This window comes from Perognathus longimembris, unplaced genomic scaffold (genome assembly GCF_023159225.1).
Source record: "Perognathus longimembris pacificus isolate PPM17 unplaced genomic scaffold, ASM2315922v1 HiC_scaffold_5326, whole genome shotgun sequence".
Taxonomy (NCBI): Eukaryota; Metazoa; Chordata; class Mammalia; order Rodentia; family Heteromyidae; genus Perognathus; species Perognathus longimembris.
Window position 1 is genome coordinate 83,052 of NW_025960741.1, and position 14,782 is coordinate 97,833.

At 42.3% G+C, this 14,782-nt stretch overlaps 1 protein-coding gene and 1 non-coding gene across 2 annotated transcripts; one reads left to right on the forward strand and one right to left on the reverse strand.

Moving 5' to 3' along the window:
* Positions 1 to 2,318: 2,318 nt before the first annotated feature.
* LOC125345132 (golgin subfamily A member 2-like) lies at positions 2,319 to 4,961 on the reverse strand. Its single transcript, XM_048337372.1, has 2 exons — positions 3,128 to 4,961; positions 2,319 to 2,995 (listed from the first exon to the last, which is right to left on the reverse strand). The coding sequence occupies exons 1-2, from the start codon at positions 4,959 to 4,961 to the stop codon at positions 2,319 to 2,321; spliced, it is 2,511 nt and encodes an 836-aa protein (XP_048193329.1).
* An 8,981-nt stretch (positions 4,962 to 13,942) lies between these two features.
* On the forward strand, positions 13,943 to 14,044 carry LOC125345134. Its single transcript, XR_007209706.1, has one exon. It is a non-coding gene; the product is annotated as a U6 spliceosomal RNA (small nuclear RNA).
* The last annotated feature ends 738 nt before the right edge of the window (positions 14,045 to 14,782 follow it).

The window sequence follows — 14,782 nt, forward strand, 5'->3', positions numbered from 1 at the left end:
CAGGGCGCTGGGTACTATCCTTGAACTTAAGGTTTGTGCTCTACCACTTGAGCCAGGTCTGGCTTTTTCCGTGTTGTTTACTGGGGATAAGAGTCACATGGACTTTCCTGCATGGGCAGACTTTGAACCATGATCCTCAGATCTCAGCCTCCTGAGGAGCTTCAATTATAGGAGTCAGCTATCAGCACCTGGTAAAACTTGGCTTCTTAATCATCCTCTCATTAAAATATTTGAAGTTGCTAATTTTAAATTTTATCTTGCTAATCAGGAAAAATTACTCAGGAAGGCAACATGGCTTTAGGAAAAAATACTTTTGAAATTGGTGAAAGCTATGTAGAGAATATGTGAAAATGAAGACTTAAGGCAAATATTAGAATAAATGCATTGAGAAAATTACAATGTGACCGTATTCCTTCATAGACTGTTGCTCTATTTGTGTTCAATATTTACTATGTTCTTAGCTCCACAGCTAGAAAAGAATGTAAGGAAGGAATAGAAGAAAAATTACATGAAAATTACATAAACAATTATACTTATTAAAGAAACAAGCCAGATGTAATGACTCCTGCCTTTAATCCTAGTTAATTAGGAGGCAGAAATTGGATTGTGGTTCAAGGAAAGGCAAATGTTAGCAAGGGCTACTATCAACCAATTCAAAGCTGAGTATGGTGGTACCTGTTTGTAATCCCAGCTATGGGGAAAGCATAAATAGGTAGATTGCAGCCCAGGCCAGCCTGTGCAGAGAGACCTTATTCAGAAAATAAAATAAAAATGACTGGAGGAATGGTAGAGTGCCAGTGTAATACACAAGAGGTCCTGAGTTCAAATCCCAGTGCAGACAGCACAAAACCAAACAAGGAAAACAACTTGGCGGATGCCAGAAGCTAGAGGAAGGGGGCATTGGGGTGGAGTTGTTTCATGGGTACAGTTTTGGGTTGGGAAGATGATGTTCTGGAGCTGTCTTGTTGATACACTCTCAACAGTGTGACTGTACTTCACAACCCTGAATTGTATGCTTAAATCAATGAAAAGGTGTGTTTCCTGTTATAGTCTACCACCGTGAAAACAAAAAAAGCCTGGGGACTAAAGCCAAGAAAAGCAAAATCGCAGGAATTGGGTTTAGCTAAGAGTGTAGTGAGTTTATACCTGTGCATTGATTAAGGGTAGTTACAGAATCACCTTCTGGTGATTTGAAAGAAAAAAGAAGACTTCCTTCCAGGCTGGAAGCTACCTAGATTCTTGTACAGTGGAGTCATAGTTTGGAGTGTGGACTGCCTCGAGACCTTTCCGGGAAACTGTAGTCTACACTGGCTAACACCTTTCTTGTTGGGGATGTGCTTTCTGTGGTCATCAGAGCAGTCGTTCATCACGTTTGTGTCTCTTATTTCCCGTCTCGCATCAGCTGGCATCTTCCAGGCCATGTGTCTCCTGATCTGTGCTGAGATGTACCAAGTGTCCAGGCTGCAGCACATCTGTGAGCTGTTCATCATCACGCAGCTGCAGAGTACGCCCAGCCGGGAGCTCGCCTCCATGAGCCTCGACATCGTCGACCTACTCAGGAAAGCCAAGGTGTGGATGCAGTGAAAAAAACTTACTAGCCTCTTAGTTTTGAATTTTATTATTTCAACAGGTCCAATGAACAGTATGCCACATTCATCACTTGAAAAATTCATAAGTGCAAACTTGGTGCTTGATAATCTCACCATAGATGTTCTATAGTGTGCATATTACTCTACATTACATTTCCGTACTTCTTTAGTGTATGTTTTTCCACTACCGGACACCTCTGTTTGTTCTAGGAATAATTATTTCTTTTTTCCAAACTGTAAGGTTTAATAACCTCTTCTACTTTTTCACATTTTGTGCTGTCTTATTAACTCAGTGTACTTCCATAGTAATATCTTAAAATATAAATGAGAAAATTCAGTGTTGCAGTTTTTAAGAAATGGGTGAATTCATATACATCTAATGTTTAATAATGAAATGACTCATTTGAGGAAACTATTAATGTTTCCTTTAACAAATCTGAAGAAATAGGAAAACGACTTCATAAATAAACATGAAACTATATCAGAGGATAATATAATGAATAGGTTAATTTGGAAGTGAGTTATAAAATAACGTCACTAGTACAATAAACGAAAACAATGCCGTTGCTCTCCAAACTTGTGTTTGGGCCACCTCCTAGCAGTGTCTGTCCTGTCTGGTCTGCAGTTACCCCTTCCCATCTCCCGTTGTAACAAGGCCTCAGAGAGTGCCACCAGCTGCCATTTCCCAAAGTAATGTAAGAGCAGAGTGGCTGCCAGGTCTTTAGATAGTCACTGTCCCAAACTCATCATTTGCATGAGTCTCGAGAAGAATGGGAAGGAGGGCTCATTGCCCAGGCCTGCAGGCTCTTGGTGGGGCTGGATACCAGGCAACAGTGGCATGATCTGCTCTGTGGTGGGCTTCAGCATGGGGCAAAACACCCCAGCCTCTCCTGGGGCAGGTGCCAGACTGTCTTCAAGTGGAATGTCTTCAAAACCTTGCTCCTGCTCCTCCATAACTTCCACCTTTGTGGGGCGCAACAGGTCTGAGGGGCCCTCAGCAGCGAGGGTGTGGATGGCTGCCGGCATCTTGTCCTGACCCTCCGTGCCTTCACCTGCAAGGTGCAGTAGCAGCTCCTGCAGCTGCTTCTTCTTTTCACTCACCTCCTGGGACAGCTGGGTGACACACTGGTCTTTCTCCTGATACATCTCATCAAGAACGTCCATCTGTTCTTTGTAGAAAACTATAGACTCTTGGATGGCACTGATGTGTTTGGACAGCTGGTCACACTGATGGTGGAGGCCGTCCACTTGACTCTGGTAGTCCACCTTGTCAGGCAGGTTGTGGGTGAAATGGAGTTTCAGCTTGATCTTTGGTATGTGTGCATTCTGCTTCCTGTCTCCAGACACGCCATGGCTCCAGCTCTTGGGGAAGATGGCCTGATGCTCCAGCTTGGTCTGGCACTGGGCTTCCAGGTTGGCCAGGCACCTGCAGTGGGCCTGCTGCTCCTGCAGCTGCTGCCTGAGGTTTGCCTTTGATTGAGCAATTGCTAGTGCTTCATACTCTGGAACTGTCACATCAGGGGGTATCATCTTCTTACCCTTTTCTTCTCTTAGGCTTATTCCTTGACCTTCCCTCGGGAGAGCCAGGCCGCTCAGCTGGGCCTGAAGCTGCTCATTCTCCTGCCTTGGTGCTTCTAGGTACTTCAATGTGTCCGGCAACTTTTGAGGTCCCATTTGGTCCTCTGACTTGGTCTGCACCTGCTCCTGCTGCAGCTGCTCCAGCAGCTGGGTCTGCTTCAGCAGGTGCTGCCGCAAGGCCTCCTTCTCGGACGTCAGCTGCTGATGGGAGGCCACGTGCCGGTCACAGGCGGCTCTGAGCTCCCGCAGCTGCTCTAGGTACTGGTCATGCAGCTCCTGCAAATTCTGAGCTGCTTGGCTCTTTGAGTCAGCGATCTCTTTCCATTGTGTTGACTTCTTCTCCAGCTGGTCCAGCTTTTCCTGCAGCTGTTTCTTGTCCTGCTGCTCCGAGTGCAGGATGCTGGCGAGCGCCTCCTTGTCTTCACTCAGCCTGTGGAAGGCGTCCCGCAGCTGGGCCAGCTGGTGTTTCAGTTCTTGGTTGTGCACCAGTGTGCATCGCACGGTCTCACGTTCCTTTTCCATGGTCTCAAAGCTCTTGCGTCGATCCTCAGCTTGCTGCTCCCATGCCTCGGCCTTCTTCTCCAATATCCTCAGCCTCTCCTGCTGCTCCAGGTTCTGGAAACGAAGGCTCTGGGTTTCCTGTATCTGGATGTGATGTTGTTCTTCCAGGTTCTTGAGCTCCTTCTGCAACTGGAAGGCCTGGGCCTGCTGCTCTGCCAGCTGCTTTCTCAGCGCCATCACGTTGCTCTCCAGCTCCAACACCTGCCTCGCCCCTTGCTCTTTCTCCTCTGTCAATTGGCTGTTCTGCGCCAACAGCTGCTGGGCCTTCTCATCCCACCTGGAGCGCTCTACCCTCAGGTCCTCCGCAAAGGTGTCTCTCTCCACCGTTAATGTTGCCACCAACGCTTTCATGCTGTCTAGTTGTCTTTCCAACTCTGCCCGCTCTTCCAGTACTTGTAACTCAGGACTTTTGATCTCCGTGTCGGCCTTCTGCGTCAGGAGCACGTCCAGCCTCTCCTGCAGCTTAGTGTTCTCTGCCTCCAGGTTATCGTAGCTTCTGATCTTGTCCTGGAGCTGCAGCTTCAGGTTATTCAGGGTGTTGGTGAGCTCGAGGTTGCTCGTCTCTGCCTCATTCTGCATGGTGAAGGCTGCAGACAGTGTCCTCTCTAGCTCCTCCACGCGTTGCTGCGAAGCTTGCAGGCGGCTGGCACGATCGGCATGCTCCGCTTCTCTTTCATTGGCCAGCTGCTGCACGTGGGCCAGGGCAGATTGGAAATCAGAATTTTCTGAAACCAACATCTGAATTGATAATTTGTGGAGCTCCAGATCTATCTTCTGTGCTTCCACAATACAGGCCATCTTCTCATTCTCTTTGCCCTGTTGATCCTGGAGCTCTTTCCTTTCCTGCTTTAGTTGTTCAATCACACTCCACAGCTGCTGGTTGCGTATTCTGCTGGAGTCCAGGGCAAGCATCAGGTGTTGGTAGCGCCTTTCTAGATCCTTGGTGTCATTGGGACCCGGGACAGTCTGGACTGTGACAGCTGTCATTGTGTCCAAAGGCTCCGAGTTAGTGTGATCTCTGGCTACACCATCAGTTGAATGACAGTCCCCTGTGGTGTTCGTCTTGGGGATATCTCCCTTTTTGGTTTTCTTCTTCCTCTTGGAAACTGCAAGCCTGTCAGGACAATTTCTCTGCTGATACTCTTGAAGGAGTTTCTTTCCTGAAGCTATTTTCTTTTCTCTTGTTTTTTCAGACATCTCAGCACTGGGATGGGAAAGATGAGGGGGCCCCATTCCCAGGCTCTTTGAAATCACTTCTGTTCTCACAGTCACTAAAAACGATTATCTGTTTCCTACTCTATTTCCAAAAATCACCTCAGTTCTCTCACTCACCACTTAGCACCTCTACCCTCTCCAATGGCTGGTAGTGGTGTAAGTCACCAAAAGGAATACCAGTGTAACTAGGTAACGTGGAATGTGGGTGTGGCCCCAGTTCTTGTATCTCATTGGTCAGAGAGAAACATGAAAAAATGGGGGCGGGGTTAGAATCTTGTAATCCAGGTAGAATGGGTGGAATCATGATGAGAACTGCTCCCACAGCTCCTCCCCTGTACAACAGTGTCTAGTTTGTTTGGGGGACCTGCTCTTGCCAGATACATGCACAGTTTTACAAGTCCACTTTCCTGGCTTCCATCATACAGCTGTGGTCACCAGAGTTTCCACTAGGCTTCCAACTGCTCTTCAGGAAGTGGCACCAAGAAACATAGCTATCTGCCCCTATCCTCTTGTTCTGCACATATTTACTGTCACTTGTATTCTGATCAGGTCTTGATTAGAACGTACTCATGAGCTGCTGGCTGCTGGCCATGAGCACTAGACATGCTGCACACCTAGACCATGCACAACGAGCACATGTTGCACACACTTTGGTGGTGAGCTCAGAGGATTCAGAAACACAGTCATGGGAGGAATGACAGTGTTTGAGAATTATGAGTTGCTTCCATCCAGGTGGTATGTGAAATCCACACGAGTACGGAAGGAAGAATGATAACTGCAGATGACTAAAACAAATCTGCTAGCCAAGCAGTCAGCTAACCATCCACATCCAAATGATGCTCCAATATGTGCAGAATCCAGGTTCTGGGGCCAGTCCTCTCTCGCTGCAGAGCCCTTGGACATGTGCTTCAGCACTGGAGTGCTTGCTTGTCCTCCAGTGATGGGCTGAAGTGGTTGGGGAGTCCATTTTGTGTGGCCAGCTTGTCCTTCCAGTGAAGAATTCATGCTGGTCATGGTGGTACACACCTGAAGTTCTCTGTGCTCAAGTCGCTTCTGTGGACTCAGGCATTGTCTCCAGAAGGCCACTGTGAAATGCATGGTACCAGACTAGGGGTGGCGGTGAACTCCTCTGTCTCTAGGCTAAGGTGGCAGCTAGTCCTGAGCCCCCACAGTGACCGGCCCTTTAAATACTTTTATAAGATATCTTAAAAATATTTTTACGAGACACAGTGTTGTCTGTGACTACGTAGTGTTGCAGCAGAATTAATGAATGTGGAATTTTTCTTTCGGCAGTGGTCCTTAGCCAGAATCATTTGTGTGTAGTGCTCTGCTGAGTCACACAGGCATGATAGGAAATTGAATTTCCATTGAGTCCCCCTTCCCCCCCAAAAAAATATGAGTTCTCAGAGCTTCTAAAAGAAAATGACAAGATGAGCCCCTGTAGAATGATAGGCGTGATTAGATGAAATTAGTTTATCTCTTCATTCATTTCCTGTGTATGTCAGGAAGTGAAACTTTTATATAGGAGAAACTAGTTTACTTTGCTAATCCTTGCAGTTTCCCTTTCTTTCAATGTTTTACCAGCTATGTGAGGAATTTAGCGAAACACAGTTTGAGACTGACTGAGCATCCATGTCTTTGAGAGATGGGCAGTTTGGGTATTTTTCACTTTTCTTTCCATTCTCTCCTACCTTCTCTCAGTTGTCTACCATGATTCTAACTTTGGTTCATATTTCTGTCAAAGAACTTCTTTCTTTCTTTTCTTTTTTTTTTTTTTTGATGTTGTTGTGGGCTTGAACTCAGGGCCTGGGTGCTGTCCCTGAGCTCTTTTTCTCAAGGCTAGAACTCTCGCACTTTGAGCTGCCACATCTTCTCTTCCAGGTCTTTTTTTATTTATTTATTTTTCTGATGGTTAAATTTAGATAAGCGTCTCATGGACTTTCCTTCCTTGACTAGCTTCAACTATGACCCTTAGATCTCAGCCTCCCAAGTAGCTAGGAGTACAGTCATGAGCCACCAGTGCTTGGCTATGTTCCATCTGTTAATATACCAGAGATCCTTGTTTGTTTGTTTGTTTGTTTTTCTCAAACAAATCAATGTCTGACCAAAATGACGATTCCTTCTCTTCTTCCATGTAAGCAGTAGCTATGTAAAATTTGTTGAATACTGGAAAGTTGTATGTACTCTCATATTAAAATTTTGCATGTGTTCTTAGAATTTGTATCTAATATTTGGCTACCTGGGTCCATACAATTCTGGCTCTTTTCTGTGGCTCATAGGTAATACTGCCATATTATTTATATAGCTCTGAGGTTGTATCACATTTAGTTTATGGACTTTTTAATACCTTTCCCTTTTTTTTTTACTTCAGTTTAAACTTACTATGACAGTATATACTTTCCCGAAAACCTAGTTTTAACAAAGAGATGCTTTCTATCTCATGTCAAGAGCTTACAATGGTGGTATCTTAAATCTTAGTCACAAGTAAGATTCCAGCTAGGGCACCAATGATATGTACCTATAATCCTACCTTTTAAAAAGGAAGCCGCTATCTGAGGATCATAGTTCAAAGCCAGCACAGGTAGAAAAGTCCATGAGACTTTAATCTCCATTTAACCAGCAAAAAACTGGAAGTAGAAGTATGGATCGAGTAATAGAATAGCAGCCTTGCACAACCAAGCTAAGGGACATGCTCTAGCCTTGAGTTCAAGCCCCAAGACCTACACACACACACACACACACACACACACTCATCAGAAAGTATAAGATTGTGCATTTGAAGCATATTTTACAGCCAGCTTTGATCTCTGATTTCTATTCTCTTTCCAAGTCATAACCCTTAGGCCATGTCCTGATGTCCTGACCTTCTGGTGGTAGGTTATCTACTCTGGGTCAGTCATCTGATGGCTTCATAGCTTTTGTTAAAATAACTACATGTCATACTCCATTACCTTTAACTCATATTTATGTGCTTAAAGAGGGGGAAAAAGTTAAAATGTGATAGGACATAAAACTGTAAAGTTCCTTCCAGCTCAGAAATTCTGTGTAGTGATAAAAAGAGATATGTGTTTATTTATACAGTATGCTTTGAACCTATATTAAAATATTTTCATCCTATATAGCTTATTGAAAGTTCTTGTTTTTGTTTTTCCCTTAAGATATGAAATAATAATGTTAATTTAATGCTATTTACTATGCTTGTATAATATTACTACTTACCCACCACTTTTATAACATTTGTGAGTATTCTGAAAAGCACCATCCACAACCAAAGCTGGATACATCCTAATGTCTATATGAGGATGAACAGTGTGCCATGTACATGTAATATAATACCGTTGGTCTTTATAAATGGATGGCATTGATATATGCTACACTGTGAATGAGCCTTGGAAAACATGAGGCTAAGAGACGGTGCTAAACATTTCACTCATATGAGACACTGAGATTAGTCAGGTTTATAATGACAGAAAGTAAAGTAGAGATAACCAGGGCCCAAGGATGGGAGGCTAAGAGTAGTTATTATGTAACGGGTGTGGAGTTTCAGTTTGGAGTGATAAAATAGTTCTGGAACTCCATAGGGCTACTAGTGGCATAAGTACGTGAGTATACTTAGTGCACTGTGCTGTACACTTAGGTGTGGATAATATGGGAAGCCACCTGCTACACATATTGTATCACAAGGATGATGATAACAGCAATAAACTGTACTTACTCAGCACGTTCTTTGAGTTAGTGATTGGCTGGACTAGTGAGTGTCAGTGTTTTGACGCCAAGGTTTTGATGTCAGTGGCCATACTGCTCTCAGTTTCCTTCAGCATGCAGCTTTTTGAACTCACCATGGGGAGAATTGTGCAGGAAGTCATGCTCAGTGTAACCGCAGGTCTACTCAAAGCAGCTGTTCAAACCTTACCTGCTCATAGAAATATTTGCACACGAAAACTCACACCCTTTGGCCAATGGTGTTTCCTCCTCAAAATAGTTCTGGGTTTGCTCCTCAGATGGACTCGCCTGGCTGGTGCTCTCTATAATATTTTTCTGTGCTGGAAGTACAAGTGCAGCTAGGGAATTCTATGACGGAGAATTAAAAGCTTCAATTCAGTATTTAAGAGCAACAGTTTTTTTTAATCACTTCAGCAGCAGCATCTTAGTGTCGTTTCTGCTTCTTCGTTGAATGAAGTGTTTATTATTACTTATAAGTAACACTCCTCTCTCTGCAGTGACAGTCCCGTGAAGGCCCCATTACGGAGACAAACGTGGAAGGAAGCTTCTCCTTGATTTCTCTCAGGCCGTTGTCTGGCTGCAATTTCATAATGGTGATTCTTATGTGCAATGTTTTTTCCTTCTCATTGTCTTGCAGTTTCACCACTCTGATTGCCTCTCCACCTGGCTACTTCATTTCATTGCCACTAACTACCTCATCTTCAGTCAAAAGCCTGCATTTCAGGACCTTTCAGGTAGATCACCAATTTCACTTTGAGAAGAAGCTTCTTGGGGCTTGGGCGGGGCGGTGCCCAGCTCAAGTGGTAGAGCAGAAGCCTGGATTCCATTTCTAATAGCAAAAAGCAAATATGTGTAGTCTTTGTTCTTGAGATATAATTGTAAAAACTGTAGTTTTGGTAAGTTAAGAAAATTTAATATAGTCCCTTTAAGTGATTCAACAACTGCCTGACACATTTATTTATTGTTACTTGCGTTACATAAGCAGTTTGATTTATGTTACACAACAGATTTTCTGATGATTATTTTATAGTTCGAATGGCATTCATTTTTAAGTGCGGTACATATTTTGTCTGAGAGATAAAGTAGTCAAACTGCCTTTTAGCATTTACTTGTGGTAAATGAGATCTTAGGTTTTGTTTTATTTTGAAGATAAACTATAAGACAGAAACTAGTCAAAGGGTGAGATTCCTAATACTACATAAAAGGAAAGAAATGAAAATGGAATAGCTTTCAGAGTAGACAGTCAGATTCATCTGCAATTAATTACAGTGTGCTTATGCTATTATCCAGCATAGATGCAAGGGGGAAACTTGAACTGGAAAGACAAGGAAATTACCAGGTGCTGGTGGCTCATTCCTATAATCCTAGCTACACAAGAGGCTGAGATCTGAGGATTACAGTTCAAAGCCAGCCCAGGCAGGAAAGTCTTTGACACTCCTATCTCCACTTAGCCACCAGAAAACGGGAAGTGGCTCTGTGGCTCCTCAAGTGGTAGAGCACTATCCTTGAGCTGAAGAGCTCTTAAGCTCAAGGACAACACTAAGGCCCAGAGTTCAAGCCCCACGACCAACAACAACAGAAAATGACAAGGTAATTAAGGAATACTTGGTCAAGTACTTTCAAACTCTGGACAGAAGCTCTTCACAGAAATGCCTGAAGGTTGTCTTCAGTTGGGGACAGAAAGGGGTGGGTAGGAAGGAAAGAGAAAGGTAAAGAGGAGGGCAAAAATTATCTCTCTTGAATTTTCCTTTCAGTGTAGTTTGCTTTTATCTGTTTTATAGCTGAGAGTTCTATATAAAGTTTTACTCAGTAAACATGATTCCACTGGCAGGCTAGGGTAGGGTATGTTTCACCAAGACTAGGGAAACTAGCAAAGTGAAAGATCTGGAGTTTCAGAATGGTGGGATCCAACATGAAAGCCTAGAAACCAAAGAATGAACTTTAGGAGAAGTCAGTCCTCTGGAGCAGTAGCAATCACAAGAGAATGGATAGATTATTTGATAACGAGGCCCGAGTTGAAGGTAGGACAAGAGTACAGAGTTTAGAAGGTTCACTTCAAAGAGACTAAGTGAAAATAAGTGAATACCCTCCAGGACAGACAAAGGTTTTACTGAAAAAGAAAAGGGAAATAATAAATACTACTTGGTGAATGTATGGAGAAGCCACTTATAATTGGAAATCATTTAACAAACACAACAAAAAGCCTGGTGTTGCCTAAAGTAGTATTAAATGATTCTGGAAAGCTTCAGGGAAGAGGAAAGGGTATATAACAGAATGAATCTCATCTACTGTGTAGGAAATTTAATAGTTAATACCTTAACTGATCCAAAATAAAATATGTTCAATTAACCCTCTTTTCTCTTAATATTTAGTGGAAGAACACAGTTTTGTTGAAAAGCACAGATGGCCATCAAATAGGTACTTGAAGCAGCTTGCAGAATACAGGAAGAATATTCACTCCCGGTAATGTCGTTGCTTAGTCATGTAACCTGGAGTTTTTATATGCGTACACTTCTTTTTTTTATAACTATGAAGATTGGGATGCCTCTAAATTCCGGTAAAATTCTTATAATAGACTGTATATGGGTGATTAAAAATACATCGCCATACAGCTTAATATATTAGTTCTCTTTGCAAAAACACTACTGTGGGTCTTAAAAGGGAACATAATATACTTCAGACCAAAAAGCTAAAGCTTCTCTCTAGAATATAAAGCTGTTGGACAGGTATGTTCTCCCTTTAAAATATCCTGTTCCTTTAGTGACATTAAAACTCCTTCCAGCTTAAAAAAAAAGTTCATTAAAAGAACCATATAGGATTAATACAGAAATTTCATCATGTCTAAGTGCTCTATTAAAATAAGGAGCCTTTAAAGACCCAGTGTAACTATTGGTACAGTCAGAAATTTAGGGGAAGAACTAATCAATCAAACAAGATTATGGTGGTGGCATGCCTCTTGGTTCTGAGTCAGTGACAGTGTTTGGATGAATATCATGAAGAAAAGTCTGTCTTTCCTCCATACACTCTTGCCAGCTTGTCTTGTCCCCTCTCTAAGATTCTGGTTAAGCAGGAAACCTAATCAGGCTTTAGTGTCTAACCTGTTTCCTGGTTTCTACTTGTAGTGCAGTTGTAAGATCTTTAATTCTTAACCACATTTAGAGAAGGCCTTGTGATTTCACTTTGCACTGTGCCAGGTGCAGACATACCAATTATGTATATTTCCTGAAAAAGAAAACTACTCTGATAGCAGAAAAGAAACTGATCTCAAGAGAAGAGGGTGTGGCTTCTTGGAGGGAAGAATGCACAATTTGGACTGCTGAAATTTGTAGTACCCAAGACAACTACTGCCACTTCCAGCGGTATGTGAGAAATGCCTTGTGGTAGCTTTAAAACACTTGATTGTGGCTCAGTTCCAAATGAAGAAGTATCTTCTTACTCATTCTGAAAGATGAGAATGTTGGTAAGAATGACTCTTTTGCCTGATTTTAATACTACATGTCTATAAAGACACAGGAAAAAGATGATTGTCATGATAACTCAAGAAGTGTTCTCTCCTTAGTGTATTTGGTAAGATTTGGATGTCAGTAGTTTCAATTGCTTGAATTCTTTCCTGTAGATTGCAAAGCTATATGGTGTGGAGTAATGTTAGTTTTGTACCTTACTGGGTAAGGTAAAAGGAAGGATATAAATCAGACTGTCATGTGCAGAAAGAATGCTAGTAGAGAACAGAATTAGAATTTCTGTCCTATTACATGTAAGGATGCCAGGATATGGAAACGATTGTTCTATCACTGTTGTAACTACATTCAACGTGCTATGTGTAACCGTACCTTATATTATTGATGATCTTTTTGTATCCCCTTCCTGTGCTTGTACTATCTCAGTATCTTATCTGAGTACATTGGAAACCGTGTATACTGGTATTAGAACTAGGAAACTGAAAGGGAATATCAAAATTGAGAGACACAGGGTAAAAAAGACAAACGAGGGGCTGGGGACATGGCCTAGTGGCAAGAGTGCCTGCCTCATATACGTGAGGCCCTGGGTTCAATTCCCCAGCACCACATATACCGAAAATGGCCAGAAGTGGCGCTGTGGCTCAAGTGGCAGATTGCTAGCCTTGAGCAAAAAGAAGCCAGGGACAGTGCTCAGGCCCTGAGTCCAAGCCCCAGGACTGGCCAAAAAAAAAAAAAAAATGACAAATGACTACAAAAGCAATACTTGTAAAAATGGTGTAAATGAACTGAACAACTCATGGGAAGGTAGGGCAATGGGGTGGGGGGGAAGGGAGGAATGAGGGACGAGGTAACAAACAGTACAAGAAATGTATCCAATGCCTAACGTATGAAACTTTAGCCTCTCTGTACATCAGTTTGACAATAAAAATTTTTAAAAAGTTATGTCTGTACTTCAGACCAGTGGAAAAGATCTTGGGAGCCAGAATTCATTGTTTTAATTCCCAAGTGAGTTCACTGTGAACCTAGGTGGAACACCTCTATCTGTGTTTAATATGAGGATACAGTGATTTCAAACCCTAGCTTTCCCAATGGACCTGGGATACTGGGAACTCAGGAGTCTTGTCTATTTGGCCCCATATGCTTTCCTCAATCTCCCAAGGATTTGGGATTAGACGTATACTGTCACCTCTGGCTTATAAATAGTACTTTATTTATTTGTCAGTCATAGGTCTTGAACTCAGGGTCTGGGTGCTGAGCTTTTGTGCTCCATACTGAAATTCTACCACTTTGAGCACAAGCATCACTTGCAATTTTTTGGTGGTTAATTGGAGATAAGAGTCTCACAGACTTCCCTGCCAAGGCTGGTTTTGAACATGGATGCTCAGATCTTGGCCTCCAGGGTAGCTAGGATTACGTGTGAGCCACCAGGGCCTGGCCACATAAATACTATTTTAATAATGAGCCTTAACATGCAAAAAGCTGAGAAATGCAGAGTAATGGATTTTAGTTTGTTCTGGTTCTATAGTATTCAGGGTATGTTTAGGCAGATCAGTGATATTTCATGGCATAATTTTCCATTGACTATTTGCTTTATTGGACAGAAAACAAGTTAACGATCTAGTTGCTACCGTCATTTACTAAAGTGATAATAAAATATTTTTAGTTATCATAATTTCTTTTTCCTGCTGGATATCTGGAAGTATTTTGTTGGTACATGGAGGATATTAGCAGGACTTAGCTAGTGTCTACCAAAGGGCTAAATAGGCATTGTTATTTCTATGGAAAGTTCTGTTTTACCTTGGCCTAAAGGTTACATTTGTGCTGGCTTTGGTAGCACATATACTAAAATTGAACTATACAGGATTAGCACGGCCCCTCCGTGAGGATGACATGCAAATTTATGAATTTTTCTGTATTTTAAAAGGGAATGATGGCAGGTGAACAATACTAAAATACATTTTGTCTATGTATGAAGATGGTATAGAGAGAGCTATTGAAAATTTGCAAAATAGGGGCTAGGGGCAGGGAAAAGAGAAATGGAGGGGATTAATCTGATTAAAGTATAATATGAGTAAGCATGAAATACCATGGTGAAACATTTTTGTATAATTAATATACATTAATAATAATATGACACAGGATATATTTTAAATCCATAGGCCTTACATCTTATTTTGAATAAATGTTTCACTACACTTCAGGACACACACACACACACACACACACACACACACACACACACACACACGAGAACTGCCTAAAACTATACCTGCTCAGTCCTGCACATTAGGTAGTAGCAAGAACTCATGAAGTCTACTTTAAAGTCATTACAGTTTAGGAATCCTACTTCTATTTCATCATCTCTCCCACCTTCTCTCCTTCCCTTCCTCCTTCCCTCCCCCGCCTTCCTTCCCTCTTATTTCTGCAATAGGATGGTTGTAGCCAGTGCAGGCATTGGGTCCACTAACTACTACCTGTGGCTATCTTGGGGAACTTTTTACTTCTCCACTTAGGCCTCATTTGTTCTTTCTTTTCTCCAGGGTTTCTAACATTGGCCTACTAGTGACATCTAGTGGTATCTGTGGCATAGAGCTGCCAGCTTTTTCTCTGATTTTTGACTCTGGTTTTGAGTTCTCTGATTTTGATTTCATGTATTAA

What these genes read in the sequence shown, in the direction of transcription:
- LOC125345132 (XM_048337372.1), bottom strand. Translation starts at nt 4,961, where the DNA reads ATGGGGCCCCCTCATCTTTCCCATCCCAGTGCTGAGATGTCTGAAAAA. An exon ending in AAGCCTAAGAGAAGAAAAGG is followed by an intron (nt 2,996 to 3,127) that starts GTAAGAAGATGA and finishes CCAACCTGGAAG; the next exon opens with CCCAGTGCCAGACCAAGCTG.